The 25,166-nt window shown below is 39.5% G+C and overlaps 1 protein-coding gene across 2 annotated transcripts in view; it reads right to left on the minus strand.

The window, feature by feature from the left end:
• Window positions 1-25,166, minus strand: part of SLC10A7 (solute carrier family 10 member 7) — a 140,193-nt gene that overhangs the window by 105,593 nt on the left and 9,434 nt on the right. The window contains exon 4 of one of the 2 annotated variants that reach the window (XM_063156742.1): window positions 22,252-22,327. In XM_063156742.1, the coding sequence (XP_063012812.1) occupies window positions 22,252-22,327 (76 nt within the window). Of the gene's footprint in view, window positions 1-22,251; window positions 22,328-25,166 lie in introns of those variants that run through there. The other variant, XM_063156743.1, reaches the window with a different exon arrangement.

Below are 25,166 nucleotides of genomic sequence, written 5' to 3' on the forward strand. Positions count from 1 at the left end.
CTTCTGGATATTGTAGGGATAGGAACAGCACCTACTGCTGCTGCCAGCAGGATCCAGACCTTGGAACAAGAATTCAAATACAAAGTACTGCTCTCCAGATGCAGCTTTCAGCCCTACCTATCCTCTGGATTCTTCCCTGAAAGAGCAGGAAAAACCCAAGAGTCATGCCTTTGTTATTTCTGTGCCGTGCCACCCAAGGAAACCAGTTTAGGGTGGGCTTGCTTGTCCTTGCTGGGGTTTGGAATGCTGGAGGATTTTCAGCAATAAAGTCATTTCACAATCTTTGGTACTAGGCCTGCCACCCCACAGGACACAGCTACTGGTTAAGGAGCAGAGCTTGTAACAAGATTTCAGTGTACAACACACATATAAGATATTTCCAAGAATCACTATAGTGCTGATTTCAGACACAAAACCTATGGAAACCTCCAATTTAAAGAAGGCTTAGAATAGTACTACTCTTCCCAACTAACATGTCTTAGCACCTAAAAAATATACCCACATTTCAAATGCTTTTGGTAGCAAACTAGAACTCAGAATATTAATTTGCACATACCCTCTTTCAAACCTTTAAAAAAAGCGCTTAAATAAACATATTATGTAGTGCATTTCCATGTAATTCTGTAAAAACCCTTTATTTACAGTATACATGCTGCTTGTACAAAGTACTTCACAAAAAGAAAAATAAACACACTTGCCAGTTAAAACCAGTATTTTCCCCATATTATACAAGACAACCTCAGAGACTACTAGGAGAAAAGCTTTTGGTTCTAATATAACTTTTATTCTCATTAAAACATACATATTCTCTAATTACCCTTAACAATGGAAGGCACAACAGAAATGTAATACAGTCTTGTTAAAATAACGTTTTGCAGACTGTGCAAAGCCCAATTTACTTGATCACTTGTGAAGCAAAATTTCCCTAACCTCATTAATTTTCATTAATCTAGCCCTCTCAGAGAAGGAAATATTCAGCAGCAAATGTGCATTTTATTTTAAATGCTTGGTTGTTATATTATCAGTACAAAGAAGTGTTAAGCACAGTAATCCATGTCACAGTGGATGTCAGAGAAAGACCACGGAAAACAACATTAGCTATATAATTTAAATATTTTAGAAAGCAATCCTTAGGCAAGCTCTGTCTATTACCATTCCCCAAATACATAACACTAACAAAAAGTATACATTATGAAAACCATGTCACATTTTAAAAACATTTGCTTACAAGCAATTAATTTTCCCAACACAGACATTCTTTCCTGCCATCACAGCCATGACTTGCTAGCAGCACACCCCTCTGAGCTGGGAAGGGGGCACAGTTAAAACAGCCCTTTGCCTTGAATTTATGCTGGGTCACAGGGTCACCAATAAAACACCAGGACAACCCAGGGGTTTGCTAAGTACTTTATATAGTAAGGAGACTTCTTACACAGCCACAAGCTTATATATTACTATGACTTGATGTAGATTTTTTTAGGATCTGCAATTTAGACAGGAAGGGCTTTGTCAACCAGCTTCTTGATGATAATAATCCTTCCATCACCTCCTCTGCCACAAAAGCCAATTGTGACTTGATTTAGATTTTTTTATGACTTTGTTTAGATTTTTTTAGGATCTGCAGTTTAGAGAGTAAGGGCTTTGTCAACCAGCTTCTGATCCTTCCATCATCTCCTCTGCCATACAAGCCAATTCCCATCACTGTTGGCATAAAACTGAATAGCACTTGCAAAATTCACTACAGCTTTTCTCCTTCAACACCTCTAAACATAGATGGCTTTTCTCATCCAAAAACCAGGAAAAGGAGCTGACATTTTAAATTACAATAAATCATAGCTTCCTGGAGTTTGTTCCTTTATTCCCCACATTAGAAATCAAAAGCTCCACAAACTAAACTAACAGCAAGTTGTTGTCAACATGGATATTCTAAAGAATTCTCTGCCAAGAAATATAATCAAGTCACCAAGCAGCTTTTGCTTGTGATTACTCACATGTTGCCACGTGCAGACACCTTTTTAAAAGTTGTTGTGGTAGTTACATTCCTCGTTTTTCCAATGAATTCCAGTGTTGTGAATGGAACATAAGACTGGAAATAAACTTGTGAGTGGAAATAAAGATTTTCCTATTTATCTCATTACATGAGCTTTAGATCATGTCCCTGCCTCAATTATGTCAATATGAGATTTTTTAAATTTCATTTTACACAACCCAAGGTCATAATGGTTCAGGTAAGTAAAAAGGGAAACTGTGGATTAAGTTTCTCATAGAGCTTGGGTTGTCATGGGCTATTTAAAACAGTAAACAGCCCCAAATCCACTAAATATAACAACAACAGTATAGAGCAAAATATATACGGATATGTTGTCAGATGAAATGTAACCACAAAACACCTACATATTCCCTTGAAGTAACAAACTACTAAGTCCATGCAGATGTTGTGTTTTAATTTTCTGCATAATTTGCCCTTCAATTCAACCCTAAATTTCTTTTCTTTGACAACATTCACTCTTGCTGACTGTTTGTAGAGCCCTTCCTCTTTCATAGTTCCTAAGGCTTTATTCTTAAATACCAGACAGGAGCACCTTGGTGACACAACTGTTTTCATCCCTACACAGCTGTGCCAGCAGGGCATCCCTGCCATCCCTAACCAGAGAACACTGCTCCCACAGAATTCTAGGGGACTGTGTCTTTACTTCCTATATTTTTTCCTTCACAAAAGTTATTTCAAATTCACAGACTCTCTGGTAACAGAGGCACCCAGAATGAAGCAGTTTTCATTAATATGCAATGTAACACCTTAAGGTACTCAAATTTATTCAGCTTTTTGTGGTGGGTTGACCTTGGCTGGATGCCAGGCCCCTACCAAAGCCACTTTATCACTCTCCTCTTCAGTAGGACAGGGGAGAAAAATATAACACAACATTGGTGGATTGATACCAGGACAGAGGGAACTCGCCCATTTACTGTCATGGGCAAAACAACTCTAATTTTGGGAAGAAATATTTTTTTTCCTCTATCAAATCAGAGCAGGATAACAAGAAATAAAATCAAATCTTAAAGACACTTTCCCTCACCCCTCCTTTCTTTCCAGGCTGAACTTGGCTCCCAAATTCTCTTTTTCCTCCCCACCAGAGGTGCAGGGTGATGAGAAACAGGGCTTATAGTCAGTTCATCACACACTGCCTCCTCACAGTCTTATCCCCTGCTCTGGCATGGGGTATCCAACATGAGTCCTCCTCACAGGCTGCAGTTCTTCACAAACTGCTCCAGCCTGGATCCTTTTCCATGGCAGCAGTCCTTCAGGAACAGGCTGTTCTGAGATGGGTCTCTCACAGGGTCACAAGTCCTGCCAGCAAACCTGCTCCAGCACGGGCTCCTTTCTCCATGGATCTGAAAGTCCTGCCAGGAGCCTGCTCCAGTGCAGCCTTGTCCCAGAGTCACCTCCTCCTTCAGGCACCCGCCTGCTCCAGTTGGGTTTCTCCATGGGCTGCAGGTGGATCTCTGCTCCACCATGGCTGCAGGGGCACAGCTGCCTCACCGTGGGCTGCACCAGGGGCTGCAGGGGAACCTCAGCTCTGGCACCTGGAGCACCTCCTGCCCCTCCTTCTGCCCTGGCCTGGCTGTCTGCAGGGCTGCTCCTCTCACATATCCTCACTCCTTTCTCCTGGCTGCTGTTGTGCAGAGACTTCTGCCCCTTCTTAACAATGTTATCCAGAGGCACAACCAGCAAGCACCTGCTTGCTGATGGGCCTTGGCCAGTGGCTGCTCCACCCTGGAGCCAGCAGGCATTGGCTTCATTGGGTGTGGGAGACATTTCCAGCAGCTTCTCACAGACCATACCCTGTAGCACCCTGGCTTTGCCACACAAATCCAAAACACTTACATAAGGCGTTTACACCTGTTGCTGAGCCCACTCAAGGACCTGCATTGCTCTAAAGCCAGTTTTCTGTAAATCCAAATAAGAACTGCTTTACAGGTCCTCATGACATTTAATGGTACAGAAATGTGCCACATGCACAAGAAAGTGGGGGACAATCTACTTGCAGAAGATATCAGTAATTCCACCAGAGCCAAACTCCAAGTACTTGTTTAATAACAACAAGTGTTTCCTAACTCCAGCTCTCAACAGAAAAAGCTGCTAGCATGTTAGGGAGTAGTAGTTCTGCAGTGCTTTGCTCTGTTCCTGCACTGCATTGGAATCTCCCACATCACCTCAGACCCAGCCACCTTTTTACTTAAACTGGTGAGGTGGCACTTGTGATCAACATATATGAATTTTACCAGCCTGAAAACACCAGAAAATGGCTGTGCCTCTCCTTCTATAAACTCATCTAGTATTTGCTGACTGTGTCACATTCTTCCTTGTTAACGGAAGTGGAATGTCTTCCAAGATCTTCAGGAAGATAACAAAAGAGAATGAAGCGAAACGAATTCTGTTTCAGATATGTTGTAAATCCATCCAGAAGGGCTCTCTCCAAAACCTCACCTAGGGATTCTACACCTTCCTGGGAAGCACCCTGCTGCCTGTGTGAGGTAACACTCACTGGCCTTCACAGACTCCACTTCATGGACACCTGGATTTTACCTACTCCAGCTCTGACTGTAACCTTCAACAGAGCACTGCGGACAAACTAAACTGCTGCAACACCTCCCAAAGGAACAACAGAGAAAGCAAAACAAGAAAAAAGCAACCCACAAGGGTTGTGCAAAACAGAATTGAAATATTATGAAGACCTCATTTCTTTCTGTTAGCCAGGCAGAATCTTTTGAGCAGCAGGCAGCTGCCAAGCAGCCACAGTGCTTGTGCCTGGATTATGGCACAGGAACGGCAAGAAATGCTCCAAAATCCAGGGTGCCAGCAGCCTTATGAAAACAGCTACTGCCTGCAAACCACTCCTGTGCAGCTCTGAGAAGCACAGTACCTGTCTCCATCCTATTCATGTTATGAACCTCAGTGAAATGTCCAGATGATGATTGGCTATACCCGCTGGTAGCCACAGATTAAACAACCTTGGCTCACAGGAAAGCTTTTCCTTCCCATTTCTTTAGATGGCAATTTGCTTTGAACAAAGCTTTGGGTGTGCAGCTGAACAGGAATGGGCACAATGGAGCAGCAGCTGTGGCTGTGCTGGAAGATGCAGACAGCACCTTGTCACACCACCTGTGACAGAAGTGGAAGTACAAAAACACCACAATAGACTTTCAGACAGGTCAGCTTTTGGGGTTTCTTGCTCAAATAAAATGGTTTGAAGTGAGACTGTCAAGACTGAAACAGACAAATTAATTCAACCCTTTAAAGCACTCCAGGGATCTTCACTTACTGCTCACTCAAAAATGCCTGTTATAATTGTTAAACACCTGCAATATAGACATTAAACCACATTAAACACAAACTTAGTGTGACCAGAAACTCACACTCAAATGTGCACATACAGTATTTGCCCCACAAAATATTGTATAATGTTAAAGATAGTGAAATTGTAGTGATCAGAACAAACAAACAATGATATATTATTACTCAAAAGTTAGGGAAAATTGTTCAGTCTTCAATTCTACAACAACCGAGAATGTTATAACTTAGTAAAATAGATATTCAACTCACAACCTTGCTATTTTCACTTGAGGATAAAAAAAAGAGAAGCACAGAAGGCCACAATCAGGTTTTCCTCTCTCTCTCAGACTTAGTTATTCCTAAAGCACTACAAGAATTCAATCAGCACTTATAGTCTCAGTTTGTTATTTCAGAGTGCGTAACACAAACAAGTGTTGATTACTAAAAATATTAATTGGCATTTAATTAGAAATACCAATAAGGGGGAAAGCAATGATATGCAGACATCCCATCCCTGGAATTAGATACTAATTCATTTTAGATTATTAGGAAGCAATAAACTAAAGTCACCACCCTGATTAAGTTAAGTACCATTATTTACACAGTTCTGGATAGGAATGACACCAGCCCAAAGGATGGCACAGTAAACAAAGAGAAATCATGCTCACTTCTGACATTTACAAACGACCATGATAAAAAACCTCTGAATGAGTTTCATAAATTTGCTATTCCGAGAGTATTTAATTTACTCTTTCTTCCTTTTTATTTTTAACTAACATGTAATGGCACCAAAAAGGACAAATAGTTCTTACAGGCAGGACTGTACTGGCAAGAAAATTTAACCAACAAAAGGGTTAATTAGGGATACAAATTTTCTCAGACTGTTAATAATGGGAATGACACATAGTATGTGCCCATAAGTAATTCTCAGGTATCTTTGATCTTCAGCCCCCAGCGATTACTGTTGCCTACCATAGCCTGGCCTCTGGGACTCTCTCAGAACCAGACATCTGGCTACTTTGTTGTTTTAGACTAATCTCATCCCAGGAGAGCTCAAGAAATGACACCAGGCAAGGAGGGTCCTGGCAAGGGAAAAAACATTACGGTATCAGCAGATTTTTTGAGTGGACTAGAGTATCAAAATTGTCTGCAAATTTCTATAGGGATCCCAGGGCTTCTCTGCTCTCCAGCACTGCTTTCACACAGAACACCAGAATGCACATGATCCTGTTTTAAGGAACTGTTAATCTCTTTGGAGAAGCTAATGAATGATAATCCAAGCAAGAACATGTGACAAAGGCAAACAGAAGTTAAAAAAAAAAAAAAAATCCTGTAAGGATTGGGTGGATTTAATGAAGATTTTCTTGAAAGACCAACACATGCTGCATGATGAAACAATGTTTTTCAAACCTATTTAAAAATACTCCAACACCTCAAACTCTCTATTTTTGAGTCATTCACAGGTTTTAGCTGCCAGCAGTGTTATCCCTGAAGAATGACCCTCTGACAGCCACAACAGATCCAGCTGAGTGCCTGACTGGCTGCTCTGGGCTGAGACACTGAGCAGCTCATGATGCAGGGAGCCCACAGGGGTCAAATGGGCAGCAAACATGGACAGAGGAAGGTTTAAATCCAAGGCCAAAGGAAAGTTTAAGCCCAAGGCCAGGCTCTCTGACCATCAGAGGCTACCTAGGCTTTGCCACAGCCTCTAGTCCAGCCTCCCACCCTGCCCCAATGGCTGTGGTCACATCAGATGTGCCACTGGCAGCTGACAAGGGCTGCTGCAGGCATCCCTGCAGAGGGCTCTTCTCCTGCTCCTACAGCAGAGCTCCCACATCCCAGGTGTTCCCAGTGCTCCCTTATTGCCTGCACTCAGCAACACGAGGAACCAGAGCACTTAGAGCTGGAATAAACAGAAATCTCACATGTGTTTTTCTGAGAGCAATTAAACATGCCCATAACTATGAACATTATCTGAGCCATGTACTTCCAACAGGCATTGCTTTTAAAATCCACATAACAGCAAGAATTCACTTCTGTGTGGCTGTCCTTTTGTTTCAAATCAGCCACCACACCTTTTTCCCCCCCCCTTCTATTGGAAAAGGCAAGCTACAAAGAATGGACATGAAATAAAAGATTCTAATGTTTTTCTAAAGGCAGGCCCATATGATTTAACTTTGCCTCATTTCGGGATATTTTCAAAGTGCTCAGAACAAAGCTATGGAAAAACCTCTGAATAATCTGTCATATCACACCAGCTCCCTAAGAAAACCTTCAGCAAGTGCTACAGACAGCAGCAGTTTGAAAATCATGTGCTTTACTGGTGATCCTGCTGTTTCAGAGCATCCTACTCCCTTTATTTCCTCATTTCTCACACCACAGCTATCCTGCCTCCTTCCAGAGACAACATTCCCCTCCCAGTGGGACAAACAACACTAAAAAGTTACCCCAAAGTATTTAAGCAGTTTCCTAATGCACTGTAACAACTGGACCAATAAGAAAAGAACCTGGGCACCACTGGCTTTAGCTGCATCATATCAAGAGTAAATTAACTCCTGAAAAATTCAGTATAGTTGTGAGATATTCAGAAAGATGCTAAGCTATTTCTTTCTGAATATGAACTAAGCAAATTCTCCTCTGCTTGTGTGGTGTGTTGTTAGAGTGAATGTGGATTAGTCCAAATAATTAAATTTTTAAATACTGGCAGCACAAGAACAACATAAACTGGTTTTTATGCTCTATGTAACATGTGCTGAACAAATGTTTCTCTTAAAAGCTTTGCTATGATATCAGCCTGTTAGAGCTTAATGGATGACTTCTGTGACTGCTGAATCTTGCAAGTAGCTATGATGCTTCACACAACAGAAACAGGAAAAAGTAATGAAATATTCCACATCATCACAGTAAAAACTTGTATTGTACTTATCAATACATTGTCTACTGCAGAACAATCCAGGTGCTGTGTAACAAGAAGAGTGCTGAAAGAGAGAACAGGTCAAAGTAATGTGTTTTAAAAAAGCATGTGATTTTATTGGTGAGTTGGCATCAATATAAGTAATGAAAAATGAAGTGCAAACTAGGCAGAATTTTAATTTTGGTATTTTATGCACTGTAGATGCCTAATACCTTTTGTCTTCACCAGCCACAGAATTCAAATGGTGCATCCCACTCACTTGCCTTTCTCTCTACTACTTTTAAATCAACAATAAAATCAAACTCCACAAAAAAACCACATTATCTACTTCACAGAAACAGGCAGTCAAAAAGCAAAGAAATCTCACATGAATTTTACATACCAAATATAGTAAAATTCAAACTATATACAAGTTCTAATGATCATTTCTCACAGTGCCTAAAGCCACATTTTTGCAAGATTGTGTTGAATACTGCAGTTACAGCCTAGACATGGGTATTACAGCCTTATTTGCAGCACCATATGCCATCACCAGGACTCCAACAGCAAATGAGCAAATGCTCCAGAACATAAATACTCCTCTGTTGACTCTAAGTATTGATTTATGTTCTGTGGGCATCCAAACATCAGTAGCTAAGGCTGCCTGGCACTATCTATTACAAAATTACAGCTCTTCACTGAGGCTTTCTAATAGTGAATAAAGCGCCCCACAGCCCTTCTCCAAAAGCTCCACAGCTGGAAGCAGAAAGCTCTGTAGCATGACAGGAATGCCAAGATATCCATACAAAAGCAAATAAAATATGAAAACAAGCTCCAGAGAAAGGTGGCCTTCAAACAAAATCCATGTTAACACCTCTAATTTGCAAATGGAGTAGTCCCCATTTTGCTGCCATTACAGTGGAACAGAGAGAGGCAAAGCCATTCTGGACATTAGTAACACCACCATGAACAAAAACTCCTCAAAGCACCTAGTTGGTCTACACAAAAAAAAGGTTTTAATGAGTAATATTTTAAATGGCATATAGTTCAAGCATTGATCTCACTGCAGAACCATTAATCCCCCCAAGTACTAAATCCTAACTAGGATTCAACCAACATATTTGAAAGGTGTCTGTACAACTGGCACATGTTCTTTCCCAATTCAGTGCATTTAACAGTATAGCTCTGTAGTTCACTGCTGACTACCTGTATACTGTGCACTTCTTCATGGTTTAGGTATTTTAATTCTGAGTTTCATTTCTGTCTGTCTCAACAAACCCAGGAGAAAACATCCATAAACCACTTTGATTAAATTCTCCTGGGTTTTGGAGGCTGCCTGTGCCTCCAATGAAAGCTGGAGCTAACAGGCTTCTGAAGGTAGATGGAAGAATTACAAGAATTACACATATCTTCCACTGAGCAAGGCTCTACCCCTTATCTTGTAATTAGGCAGTTTGTCAGCTAATAAAATGACTTTACAGTCCTGTAATACCTGCATAAGGAGATAGTAGAGGGAAAGCTTAGTGATGTTCCTGAGGAACACCCTTCCTAGAGATAAGTACAATTACTCTAACTTCAAGATAATGACATAAACTTAGCCCATAAATAAAGCTCCATCTTTAGAACCACTTATAGCATGAACAGTACTGATACTTGTTTTTACTTCTCTATTTTAAAATTACAGAGAGTTTCAGTTATTTGAAATAAAGACTGTATTTTCAAAAATACAGCATTTAGCATGAAAACACACTGGAAAAAAATACAGGGCTCTACTTATTTTTGCATCTGCTTGGCACTTATGTCAGCTGCACACTTTTGCATAAGGTAACCACTTCAGACCAATTAGTGCCTCTAGAACCCACCTAGTAGAAATCAGATAGATCAAATTTTCCTTTGAGACTCTCACCTACACTAATCCACCCCCTATTGCTTTGAGTTCAACAGAAGAATGTCTGATTTACACAAGGATAAAGGAGAAGAATCATGCCCAAGTTTCCAGGTACCTTCACTAGCAGCACAGGTGTTCTTTTGCTGGAAGCAGCTGGCATGTGCTAATTAGAAGGAAAACCCAACTCAACTATTTTTAGCTCTCTAAAAACATCTAAGAAATGAGATGGCTCAGAATAAAGTCTCAGTATATTACAATATGTTCCACGGGAGGAAATAACCTGACAAAATGAAATTTTCTATTGCCTTGCATCACACAATTTAGAAGGAAACTGAAGCCTGAAAGACAGGAAATCTCTTTAAAATCTGCTTGTATGGCAGATCTGCATTAGGCTGCAGAAAATTATTTAAAAGGAAAAGTATTAAAAGATACTCTTGCCTCCCACTACTCACAAACCAAACAAAAACACCCACAAGCTCATAAAGAAACCATGAACACAGCCTGCTGGAAGTGTTGCTAAATAAGCCATCCACCTCTCAAGATACTGTGTGCTAAGTTAGCACAGCAAGTCATTTGTCTGAGTGTAAAATCCTCTTGCAATATGGAAGAAACACTGACTGACATTAAAACCAGACAGTCAGGGAACCAGAAGACTGCTACAGATTTACACTGTGCGTTTATACTAGTAGGGAAGGTGACAAACAGCATGCTGCAACTGGCAACTGGCTGATGATTTGGAAGAGGAAAGCAATTAAAATCAGTCTGATCACTGGGAGATATGACAGAATGCTCCCACAATGTGCACAAGGACTTATACTACACAAAAATCCCAGAGGGGGGAAGAACTGGGAGGCTGGTAGGCATAACTGTGCTGCTAAGACAATGGGGAAGATTTTACACATTTTTAAGGCAAACATGCACATTGAATCCTGATCACAGAGAGAGAGCAGCTGTCAGACTCACAAAGTACCTCAGTTATAAAGTATCCTTATGTTCTAGGAGATCATATTTACATAAAACAAAGCTACACAAAACTACTAGGTAGGCTAGTGGTTTAAATTTGTGTATGTATATACATTGTTACCTATAGAACAGAGTTAATTTAATAGAAGAACATAAATTTCAAGAAAATTGAATTAAAATGATGAGGAATCAAGCAAAACAAAGAAATCAAAGTTACAAGTTACATATTTTGTTGTTATTTGCAGAAGACGAGACAAAATTGAGTTTTATCAGTTGGGAGTTTCAGGAAGGTTTGGAAAGCCAAATGTAGCAACAGAGGCATTTGTTACTCAAGGGGTCATGACAGCAGACCCCTTCTGAAGCAGAGGCACCCGAGAGTGACTTGTTCACAGAAGGGATTTGAGGACAGCACTGTACAATACTGTGTATCTCATACCTACAAATCCCATCTGTTGTTCTGAGTTCCTCTGATCATAAATTACAGAGAGCCAAGCCATGCAGAAGCCATCAGCACGGGTGCTGCAAACAGCAGAAACGTCCCAGCATCAATAGGTCACAGACATTTGTGACCAGGCTCAGAAACAGAAATGCCTCACAACTGCACACACACTGCTGGCTGAGAAGAAAAGGAATAAGAGAGGCCATCAACTAAATTATTAAAATTTATGCCTTCGAGGACATAACCTACACAGAAAGTCTTACTCAACACTGATATTCTGGGCCATTTGGATAATGAAAGTACAGCAAGTGTTTCTGAGACAACATATGTGATATTAACAGCACAGAAAGAAGTGTTTATAGGATATATTTCCTAAACTGCAGGACCACAATTTTAAAACAGAAGCATAAAACATATGCATAGATTAGAACTGAGATTTTATGTCTAACTTTAATGCTGGCATTTCCTGAATTATAGGTAACCTATCAAGCCAGTTTATGCTTCCTCTTCTTATAGGACTTTTAAGTAATCTTGTAAGCAGTGAATATATGAAAGGTTTCCCAAGAAACACATTCATTTTGAAACAAAATACTTGGCTCAAGTAGAATACAACTCGATAGCCACTCTTAGAGCTAACTAGCTGTAGTTCCAGTTACAAAAATCTTACTACTGTAGAATTAGCTCAAAGTAATTTTTACTTTAATTTTTGTTTTAATTTTATTTAAATATTTTTTAAATTTTCATTTTTAATTCAAAGAAATTAAAATAACGCTTGCCAAGAATATGTAATGTGCTTGTCATTTGCAGTTGTAACTTGAGGAACAAATACCTTTTCTTAAGGAGATAGACAGATTTAAGAAAACAAAACAGCAAAACACTGAATTTTAACCCAAAAGTGAAATGGCATGAAAAAAGGGCTAAGCAGACTATTCTGAATAAAACTGCAACAGCTGAAACTTTGCTGTAAATGGAATCACCTTCATGCCAGCAAAAGCACAAGCAGATTCATTTTTGGAGATGATTGTTTAATGTTAATCTTTTAAACATCACTGGCAGATTTCATCACTCCTGCAAGCAAACGGGCTGAGCACTGCAAACTCTGTAAGCAAGTGAGCGCTGCTACAGGCAGGGATATTTGCAAAACCAGTCCCAAGGCACAGGCACAGAGTTCAGACTCCACTCTTGGGCAGGTTTCTTTTGCCCATTGGTGCCACTGGAATGGATGCACACATGCAAAGTTTAGTAAAATAGAACACTGGGTTGGATAAACAGAAAAACAAATATCCATTGCCATCAACAGGATAAAAATCTGAGTCTCTAAGAACCTTAATTCTACTTAGGCTTTTCTACCCTGCATCCCTTCACCATTTGTTCTTCCTGATTTACGTGAGCTATCAGCAAATAAGGACAGAGATCACATCACTGCATGCCCATGTGCTTTGATGGAGTCATTGAGATCATTCAGCTTTTCTAAATTATCTTCCTATAGAAGGATTATTATTACTATTATTAAGGTAGCCAGTGTGCAATGGCAGAGACTGACACACCTGAAAATCTAGGATATTTTTTAAAAGCCTTTACAATATAATTTCTTAAAAATTTAAAAATGTTCCCCTTTGTAGAGGTTGAAATAAAGCCATAACAGTAGCAATGATGACAACCATTCTGATCTTCAGTATCCAGATTACAGGCTGTAAACTCAATAACATGAAAACCTCAGTGAATGTTTCACACCCCAGTATTATGGCTCAGAAATAACTTTTCAGACTCCATTATGTCCGCCATGAACTTGATCTTTCACCTCTAGTGAAAATCCTCTTACAACTATAATTCTAAAGTTAATGATGAGAGATTTCATTTGCTTTCCAAACACAGATAAAACCTTTTTGAAATACACTTTCACTGCCGTGACCTTGGTCTATGACTTAAGAGTTCACCACATGTAATAATTTACTTTGTCCCATAGGGCTCATTGAGATTTCCTTTTAAAAGGTTTTGGATATGCAGTTGGAGCTGGAGCACTCACACAGCATGCCTCAAGTATATATTGCCATATATATTACAGACATTTTGCAATCATATCATTAAACAAAATGAATTTAGATCATTAAAAAAAAAATAGGTCTAACTAAGCAAAGTCATTCACACACTAGAAATTCAACATTTTTGGAATCCTGTTGCAATAATCCACAATATCTGCTAGAACAGGAAGTTGCAAAATTTCACTAAAGTAACACACATAAATTGGCATACTAATTCAGGAAATACACTGTTGCTCTCAATTTACCAGCTCAAACACAGTTCAGTTCAAGCCCAGTAATACTCTCTGTAGCTCATGTGCCACAATTACCAGAATTACTGCATTACTGGTTAGCATATGACTGCTGACTCCCTTGCTGATAAGCAAAACTCTGTTTGCTTAGGCAGGTCTTACTAAACATGCCTTTACTGTTAAAAACAAATAGACTAAGTCAGGCCTACTGTATCCACATCAATGAAAGGCAAGTTTTTGTTCTCCTGAATCTTGGGGAAAATTCCTCCTGGTGCCAACTCCCTGGGCACCAGGGGCTTAGGGCAGGGCCGGATGAGGAGGCAGACAGCACAGACCTGGGGGGTCAGGCTGAGGAGCAAATGGCCTGTAAATGCAGCTTGTGTAGGGGGTATACACCATGAGGCACTGGATGGGTTGGCAAAGATTACGTTTAACAGGAAACTTCTTTCCCCCACCACAGAGATGAATTTTCAGGGGCTGCTGTGCTTCCAGGGCACTCCTTCACCAGTCTCCTGCCCCTCAAATCTTCCATCTTCTCAAAGCAGCTTCCCAGGTGAACACAAGAGTTTAAGGTTCTGCACCAGCTTAAGTACAGAAGTGCTGCTGTTTCCCCTCCCTCTGCTAATTTAAAAGTGGCAGCAAAGTACTGAATTTCAAATAGGAAAGGACATATTCATAAGGGAACATGAGCAAAAATCCTGGCTGTGTTGCCTTATCTATCAAGAGTTCTATTACCATTACAGCGCAAGGATTCCATATCTCCAGAGTTTGGTACCTCCTCGATGTTTCTCACAGGCATCTCCTCTAAGCACTGACTGTTCCTGGTCCTTGCAGCAGCCATCTGACTCCAGATCCCACCAATCCACTCTTTTATAACACTGTTCTTATTGGCTACAGGTGTGGCCTCTTAACATCAGGCCTGCTCCTGATCCTTAGTAATTGATCCAGCTGCAACTCTTTGGGGGGTAAGATTACATTCTGTACCACCTTCATTTACCCACACTGTATCCCCCTACATGGCTGAGCAGGAAAGCACCTGAGCATGGAGTCTGCATGCCTGGAAAAGGGTTCCCAGGAAACACATGGGTTTGCTTCAACATGTCCAGAAATACTTTATCAGCAGCTTGTTCTTTTCAGACTTCATCATAGAGCCAATATTTTCCAGAAACTGGAGGACAAAAAATGTTTTGGAATTGCTGCTCTACTGATCTCCACACTTTTTGTCACATGCTCTAACAAATGAACAAAAAGTCAGTTTAAGAGAAAAGTACAAATGGAAAACACTTCTAAAATATCCAAATTTGCTCCATAAAAGTATTTTAAACAAATCTGGGCTTACTTAGTAGTGTATAAAGTAAGCTAGGAGTTTGTTCTGTCTTCATACAAATGAGGTTTTCCTCATAGAATGTAAAACACATTTTCTTAACACATATTGAATAAATTGTCAAAGAATTTAGAAGACAAAAACATTCACAATGTTCTTTCATAATCACTATGATAAAAAGAATAATAAAAGAAATTTAATTTCCTTGAAAAGGAATGAATTTTTTTAAAAATAATAATTTCAACTGAAAATCCTGCTTCATGTTTTAGAGCTCTGATTTCCACAAATAGAACTTAATACTGCACACCCAAAAAAGAGAGCTAAAGAAATTATGTAAATGTTTAATTTGCTCTCTTTTCTATATATTCTTATTAGCCACTAAGCAAAAACATTCATGCCAGCTAAAACAGTGCCTGGATAGAAGAAAAAAATTTCCAAGTGAAATATGCTAAAGCTTTGATTTTAACACAAAAAGGGTAAAATCAAAAAAGAGGAAACAATGAAACATCTATTTACAAGTCAGTGTTCAGAACTCTAACAGCAATGCTCCTTGACCAAATCCATCAAAGAAATTCCTAAAAGGCATTTTTTTTTTCTCTCAATAGATTAGTTTAATTTTGATGTATCTGCAGTGAGCTGTAAGGCAATGGGTGAGGGACAGTGGAACCAGAACCCAGCACGTCCCTGGGTTCCAGTGCCAGCAAACAACTGCACCACTGTGCCAAAAGCAAGGTTTTCATTAGAAAAACCACCCTCACACAATGAATGCAGGTGCTCATTGGAATTTAGACTGCAAAAAGCACTCCACTGCAAACAAATCACTTGTAACTTTTTGAATCATCTTTTCAATTTTCACTGCCCTTCAAAACATATTTATCTTCAAAGGCTGAGTTAGGATGAGTGGGTAACACTCTCCTTGCTAGCAAAATACCTTCTCTCTCTCAAACAGGCATAAAATCAAACAGGGAAGAGTACAGAGCCTGAATTTTAGAGCACTGGACCCCACTCTCTGCAAATACTTTAATATAACTATTTCTGAATTGCTCACATATAAAAATGCTTGCTTTGCATACACAATGCATTTCATACAGCACTCACTGCTAAATAAAGGAAGCTCTTGCACAGTATAACTTTGGGACTGAATTAACCTGCAGACCAAGACAAATTCGAAACCATCTTTCTTTAAAAGGCCACTTTTGTCAAGCGTGAGAGCAAGACTCTCCCTCCTGTCCTGGCTTCTTTATGCCACAAACAGCTTTCAGGGTCAGTGGCTGTGCCACAGCAGACAAAAAAACTGGCTTCCCAGCCAAGCACTGCAGAACAGCAACAGCAAAGCCTCTAAAAACACTCTTACAAAGTCAGATCTAGGACAGTTGTGCAAACACAGCTGTAAAAACAAAAGGCTGTGATGATTCCAGGTAGCTTCCAGCCACAGCCCAGTTTAGTGCCATTTAAACAGGCCATTTTACAGCATCCTAGATTATGGCAGAACTGCTACAAGGGAAGGCTGAACATGCACAAGACTGCAAGTTCTGTTTCATGCATCTTAACTGCACAGCTCTAAGAGTCTTGCACTTCCCTACTGGCTTGCACACCCAGGAATTTTCCACTGGACACCTTATGAGCCATATGAAAGACTCTCAGTTACAGGTAATAGCAAAATGAAATCTTATCCCACGTCTAACTCAACCACTGACACCTTGGGTTAGTAAATCAGCTGCTTTTCAAAGGTGCTGGAGAATCCTTGTACAAAGTAAAGAGCTTGGAGCTGAAGTGCTTGACTGGGGATTTCACACATCTCATGTTAGCCTGGATTTGCTCCACTGAATTAAGAGCAGAGCTGTATTCCTTTGAAAATCCCCCTCCCTCTCAGCAGTTTGACTAGTGGGTTTGTACTACAGCTACTATTGATAAACAAAAGGAGATCAGTGAGGGAAGGGAAAAACCCCAAAGACTCCCAATTGCTTTGGGTTATGGAAGACTTGAGAAGATATGAGGAACTCTGGAGAGACCTAATGGAGCTGCATGACTGGGACACATTTCAGTGATGAAATTCATATTGTAAGTCATAATTTGGGCTCCTCCTATGCATTGATGGATATAAAATGCACTCACCACTCAGGGAAGGAAAAAACCCTAAGTATCAATAAATAGCTCAATAAAAAACCACCTGCTCAAAGCACAGCAATGATAAAAGAAAAGTAAACTCTTAGGATACATAAAAAATTAGACTGTAATACTAGAATAGAGTTTAATAGCACAACAGCTCCTATGTACATACAAAGCTTCTGCTGACACAGTTCTTTATATTTGTACATGTCAAGTACAGACATCTTGCCTAAATTTGTCCTCCAACTTTCTCGTATTTCCAAGTGAATTCAGTACAGTATCTAATAGTAGAATTATCTGATTTTCATTTAGAATTGTTTAATCTGTCTAGGCAGACAAAATTTACTACTTAGGAAAAAAGCATAATGATATTTCTTTTCCTTTTATAGTATCACATTTAAAAACAATAACATTAAATTACTTATCCTTTCATAAAGAAAACCTGGTCATGTGAATATTTTAAGGGCAATCTGGATATCAAATTTTATACAACACTACTGACTTACATTTAGAGAGGAAAAACTATATTATAGAAGATAACTAAACACCATGACACAGTTTATTTGAAGATCTTAAAAAATTCTGTTTCATAATGTTCATGTGTTACCTTCCAAGGGTAAACACTCATGGTACACTGGTGCATCAGTGTATGAATCACAAACCATTAGAGCTTGTACTTCTTTTTATTCATTTTGTTTTGTTTTCTAAAAGGTTAATGTACATGTATATACAGTTCAAAAAACTTCAGATATTTTTAGAGAAATCAATATCTTTCCTGTGACTTTACAGTAGTGTTAGAGTTCACTTTTTCTTTATTTCTACTAAAAATAAAAAAAAGAACACCGAAAACACAGAGACAAAGGAATTTTCCAGTCTTCATTTCTTAGAAACTATTCAGTGCTATGTTTTTCAAAATATAATTTAAAATTATTGTATATAACTTTTTGGGTAATTGTTGCTGCTCTCCCTTGATTCTGTCTCAGAAAGGTTAGCTGTGGATCTTGCAAATTTGTACTCAGTTTTATGTTCTACATCTGCTTCAAAAATCAAATCTAAAAATCAATAATAGAACTATTTCTTTACTTTATACCTTGTTTCATTAACACCTTTCTGGCTTTCTTCATTTTAGATTATTTCATATATCAAAATCTTGTCTTGCATGTGCAACACCTTGTTTTACATAAGGACATAGCAGAGCCACATTAAAGTTGAATAAAAAAAATAATAAAATAAAGCAGCACGTTGATCAAGATGTTTTCTACAAGCCATAGCTCAACTGAACAATAACAAAAAAATCCTCAGTGGTTGTGTGGTGTATGAGATAGCAAAATAGCCAAAGTATTCTTCAACAAAATGAGCTGTCTGCCACGATTTATCTGTACAATTCCATCACAGCTCCTGCCTGTTATGTTACACTTTCCAAAAGTATGTCATTAAGCTGCCATAAAAGTCATCACAAATTGCTTTTTCTCCCAAACTGGTAATAGACTTATAGATCTAATTTTCAATCTCTTTTCTTCATTACTTTGATTCTTAAGGAGAGTATGACATTTGCTGTCTGAATACTTTGTAGTAATATCTGGCATCTCTACAGCACTTCTGTCTGAGTATCTCTGAGCTTTTAATAGGTTTGTCTTAACACTGCCTTGAAATGATGACATATTTATTTGTATCTATTGCAGACTCTTAAAGAAATTGTTTTTATAATTTCACTGAAAAACTACAAGACTTGTTGAAAAAAAATGACACAACAAAGCCTTCAGTGCTGTCAAGCTACACCATTAAAATCCTGACCCTTCACAGCACAAGAGCAAAGAACAAATGTGAGGCCTCCTGGTTTTCATTCCAATTTTTTTATCTTCATGGACTGTTCTCTACAGAAAACATGAGAACTGATTGACAGAAACAACTATGTAATTGAGAAATTAAACAACAAATTACAAATTAGATTTTCATTCTTATGGTGATCCCACCTCATTTTTCACCAGTTCATGTATGAAACTTTTTTCTGTTCATATAGGCCTTCATATGTATCAAACTAACATTCAGTACTTGAAACTGGCCTTGCTAATGAGCTAAGTGCATTTGTGACAAAAGCTAGGAGCAGGCTGGTTTAGAAAGTTACTTGCAGGGTTAATGAAAGTAACACAGGAAAAGATCACAGGAGCAATGATGGAAAATCAGGGTGAAGGAGAAACAGAGAAGAAAGCAAGTTTCCCTTTTATTATCTCACAACCAAATTTTCCAATTAATATGCAGCAAAATCCACCACCCAAGTAGCCTCTAATGATGTATGTCACTTTTGAAGCACTTGACCAAATACTTAATTACCCTGTCCCAGGCCAACAAAATATAGATTTTATATCAGATTTTTTCAGCATTGATCTTCAAACACTTCACAAATGTGCTATTATGCACCACAGCCAACCCCAGAGACAGTAACTCACCCTGTTTTACCCAAAAGGTTGATGAGAGAGCTAAAAATAGAGACCACATTTCCCCAACCCCAGGGGTACTACTTCTCCCATGACACAGGGCCTGATATTTCTTTGAGAATACCCCAAGTCCAAAATGACAATTAGCAGTCATTTCTACTTAGACAAAGAAACCTAAACCCCTCTACACTGTCATAGCACAGGCAGCCACCACAGCTCTGAAGTGCTGTGTTTCAAGACATCCAAAGAGGTCTTCAGAGCAGTTATTGAGGGTGTGCCTGTGCTGTACAGCATCAGGACACTTCCCAGACTAATTACTTCCCGTGGAGCTTCATGCTATATTCCTTCTGAGCAAGCTCATTCATCTTCATATTCCATTATGCAGTGTAGATACATCCTCAGACAAATCAATTTCTCTAGGTAAGGGATACACATTTGTTGAGGCAAAAACCATTTTAAGAAGCATGATTATGACCAAATACTCTCATAGTACAACCATTTGTATTTCCAATTGACTCCCAAGTTTAAATTCTTTCTATTTCAGAATGGATTCAAACTGAAATGGGAAAAAATGCAGTGTTCTGCTTGTATCAGAACAAGAACTACATCAGTAACAGCTCAGTTGAAGTCTGGCAAGGAGAGGTGCGAGACTGTTTTCGTCCCCTAGCATGAGGGATGTGATTTGCTCATCCTCAGAAGAAAGATTAGTCTGAACAACAAAGAAACATCAAATCCCAAAATTATGCTTGCATTGGATATGTGCTCAAGTCTGCTCAAGTCTGGAAATAACTTTGCCACGTTTTGTCTACACTGAGCTTCTTTAAAGGGAGTTTTTCCCTTACAGACTCTCTTAGAGCCTGACTGAGAACCCCCAGTTCCCAAGGCCCAATTCTTGAATCACCCTCTCTGCTGTCAGCAACTATCTGTAAAACTTACTACAAAGTATGCATTTTTACATTCCTCTAACACCAGTTTGGCACAGAAGAATCAGAGTTCAAACTTTACCTTGTCAGTGATTTATACAACCACACAATGGAAAGCAGCTATCTTTCAGGCATAAAATGCACACACCCTCACCACCCCTGAAGGACACTACCATAAGAAAATGCTTTCTAATGATAAGAAAATAAAGTACCTCTCTCCCTCCTGTATGATGTGGCTTTCTTTTTCACCAATCTTACTGTAGTTTTTCCAGAGGATCTTTACCCTGTTCTGAGGATAGTACAAACAGTGCTGAATGAGCACTCACTCAATTAATCCTCACTGTTCACTATCTAGTATCTTGCTGTAATTTACAGCATCTACATGTAGAATCATAACTGGAAAACCTCTCATTTCTCTGTTGATCACTATTGGGCACTTGAATTATTTCTTCATAGTAACTACTCCCCAGGACCTCCATCAGACAATTTTATGGTTCTTTTTTCAAGGTAGCAAACTGGCAGACAGTGATGTGCATCAAGATTGCCCATAATTAGAGATGGTTGACTTGAAATACTTTGGGTCTCTCTTCAGAGGATAAAGCAATTAAACAGCACTTTGTCAGTACAAAGTACAACTTCAATCTCTTTCAGTGCTATCATGTGTTTTCAAAGCTGACATTAATCGGTCCCAAGAGCCTGAACTCAGAAAATGAGAAGTTCACAACTAATGGCCATATTTAAAACGTGTGGTTGAAGTGAACCACCCAACCTCACACAGGAGTTCTATGGCTGAATTAAGATTTGCCTTTAGCCCTTCAGAATAGCATCCAACAGCCCCGGGTGTAAATCCCATCTGTCAATGTTAATTCCCTCCTTTTTTCACCTACCAGGTCTCCTCCACCTTCAGCAGCTAGGAGGAAGGAAATCTAAAGGAAACAAGCTCATTAATTAGCACAGCTGGATTAATTTCCTAAATGCCATTTATCTGGCCTTCCTGAAAACAGCAAGTGCTTTGTGGATAAAGATGAGACTGAAATTATACCAGAATATGCCATTTTAAGGCAGAAATTTATCACTACCAAGCTGAGTTTATACCAACAACTTCTATTCCAGGATTTCCTATCTGTTGAGAGCTTCGCATTGCATCCCTGTCAGAGAACTCCACATTCCCTGAATTTTCACTTCATGCAGTCTCAAATAACAAAGATTTAAATCTATGTTTGTATTGCCATGTCCCTTGATACATTTGCAGCTTCAAGCTTGAGAAACTCCTACTACAGGACCTCCTAATACTGAATACACCCAAAGAATCTCTGCAAGGGCACAACTGCACTGCAAATCTATTGGTCTATACAATAACTACAGCCGAGCACAGGAACATTATAGAGTTTTGGATCTCCAGTGTAGCAATCACCAGAAATCTCTCAACACTAATTTCTAGCAGAAACCTTTGTATCACCTCAGAAAAGTGAGTTTCTTTCAGTTTCACCCATGCCAGCATGTAACATATCACTGTTCTCCTTGTTTGACACCAAGTCAACAGCCAACCCCTCATTCCAGAATGCTTTACAAACCACAGTAGCATCACATTTCTGCCTGTGCTTTGCCACTTGAGTTCATCATCAATAAATACTCATTTGAGTATGTTTAAAAAAGCCAAAATGCAAACTCACCTCATTCCCACCAACAGCTTTGGTTAAAATTACAGCAGAAGACACAGGAGGTGGCATACAGCCCACTGTCTGCAAGCTGAAAACAACAAAAAGAATGTTACATTCCTTACAGGAGGCAAACACAAAGCAACCTGCTACCTTAAAATACCAAAGAGCCAAGTAAAATCCTATCACCTGTGCAGTGCAATCAGGTTCCAATCACTTCCAGCCCTGTACTAGGAAAGGCACTCCTGCTGGCAGCATTTCTGTGCCATCTCTCACCAGTCAGCACAGTGAAGTGTCATGTCACCATGCAAAAAGCACAAACACTTAACCTCTCTGTGACTCCACTTCCCCATCTGTAGTCCTGCAGCTCTCATTCACAAAGGTCTCTATACATCTATCACAGACTTCCAGATAAAATCACCTGGCTGCCATCAAAGCATCAACAGCTTTCTCTCACACTTTAGAAATCCAAGGTACCCTATTATTATTGTCATTTCGTAGCATTGTTTGTGCAGCAAAGTTATTGAATTGCACAATAAATGCTGTTTCAAAGTAAGAAAGAAGTGGTGAGCTTTCCTTTGTTTTCAAAGACAACCCACAAAATCACACCATGATAAATTACAATTAAATCTGGGGCTAAGTAAAATAGGGCTTCTAAAGAAAAACTGTGTTGACTTGGAAGGAACAGTAATGAATGGAATAAGATAGATTGCAAAATCCCCAGAAGTGTGGAATCTACATATGTTTTCAAGTATCAGAGCTTGAGATTCTAATTCAGAACAATCAATTACTAGTGGTAAACTACTTTGCATTTGTAACCACATCAGTAGAACCCCCAAGAAAGGCAGTGCCAAAAAGCTGCAGCAAACAGAAGTACTAAACCCAGGCACCAGGGTGCACATTGCAGTGCAATTAATATTCTACAAATACACAAAAAGCTTAAAGAGAAGAAACAGGTAAGTGACAATGACAGCATTCCCTTTGTCAGCTACAGACACTGTGGGAGAAGAAGAGGCAGCCAATGTAAGCATTACATAAATCCAACCACAAGGTGCCAAGCAGCACCTTGGAAGCACAGAGCAAACTTACAGTGAAATAAGCTATGGCAGCAGAGAGTTGTCAGCACGTAGCAGAATAAGCTCACATTGAAAAGAAATGAAATACAGGAAAAAGAAATTGTGCAGGAAAGTCTGGAAACATAGAGGAAAATATACAGCAGGCAAACAAAGACATGGCAATCCTGATGTCCATCTCCTACACTGTGATACTGTTATCTCTCCTGTGTGGCAGCCAGCTCCTCAAACTTCTCACCTGCTCTAATAAGGAGTGGATTAAATTCAGAGTTTTCCAGAGAGGTACAAAATGTGTGCAAGAGCATTCATCTCAGCTGGCAGGGATTTTCCATACTATAAGGGAAAGATTTAATCATACAGCCTCTGTTAACCCTCTCAAATTGAAAACAACATATTTGGGATTAAAAATAAAAATCCCTATCAAGCAATATTAATCTAAAAAAAAACTGGTACAAACTAAAAGGATACATTCTTAATTGAGTGTATGGAAATATATGCCTGTAAACTTTTTTTTTCAGTTTGTATCAACCACACAATTCTACCAATATATAAACAGACTCCTCTAATGGCCAACAGACTACTAGAGATAACAACCAACCAACTCATACTTTCCACTGGATCAGGCCATGCTGTGAGTACTAACATCAGGGGCCAGACATTTTCTCTTCTGCTGATATCACTACAGACAACTGAGCAGCAGTCTGAAGTCACAGGTTTCAGATGTGAAAGCTCCAATATTGTACCTTATACCTGATCTTTGCATCTCATGCCTCACCGCCTGTGCTGTAAATGCTACATGCTAAACTGGAGAAAAGGTGAATCTGTCCATACAGATAATATTAATTAAAAATAATTAATAACCTGCTTCATGCTCCTTTTCAAATAGATGTTGTCAATGCAAAACCTGATCAACTAACAAAAAAATTAACTTATAAGATGCTTGGGAGGATGCCAGTTTCTCCTCTATTTTATAAATTTCAAATTAATTGCAAAGCAATAAACTTCCTAATATCATCCCAGACAGAGGGGGGGGGGGGGCGGGGGGGAAGAAAAAAATCCCCCTCAGCTGAAGAAACACAGATGAAAAGCTGGTATCACCTGTTGTCTTTATAGTGCAAGAGTTCTATTATCAGTATATTGCAAGGGTTCCATATTGCTAGAGTTTTGTACCTCCTTGATGTTTCTTGTAGGCATCTCCTCTGAGCACTGACTCTTCCTTATCCTCACAACTGACTCCAGTTCCCCTCAGACAACCAATCCACTCTTTTATAACACTCTTTTTATTGGCTACAGGTGTGGCCTGTTAACATCAGGCCTGTTCCTAATCTCTAGCAATTGGCTCAGCTGCAACTCTAGGGGATAAGATTACTTTCTATACTACTTTTATTTACCTATATTCTATTCCCCTACAACCACCCAAACCTGCCTCTCAAATAACACTTACAGTAAAAACAGGCCATTAGAGAGGATGGGAGAATCCACCATGCATTGTGAAGCAAGATGGAAAAGGTTCTGTGGGCTGTGCCCTTCAGGCATAACCTTGCAGTGGAGAGCTGCAGTGCCCAGGGAGCCACCCTGCCAAGGGTGCTGCCTGCCCTTGGGAGCACATGCCTGTTTTTCCAGCCCTTTGGAGGGCTACCAAGCAGCCTCCACCACATGCTGTGCTAAATGGTGATAAGGAAGCAACTCTGCCCAAACCTGCTCCCTTCCCTGTTTTCCTTAGTGTTTCTAAGGGAACAAAAACTACAGCTGTGGGGCATGAGGATGAACTTTTGTTTACACAGAGCTGCCACAGCACAGTCCCTCACACACACAGGCATCTGCTTTGAAATGTGTTATTCTAAATTAGGACAGAGC

The sequence above is a fragment of the Melospiza melodia genome, chromosome 5 (assembly GCF_035770615.1).
Source record: "Melospiza melodia melodia isolate bMelMel2 chromosome 5, bMelMel2.pri, whole genome shotgun sequence".
NCBI classification, from domain to species: domain Eukaryota; kingdom Metazoa; phylum Chordata; class Aves; order Passeriformes; family Passerellidae; genus Melospiza; species Melospiza melodia.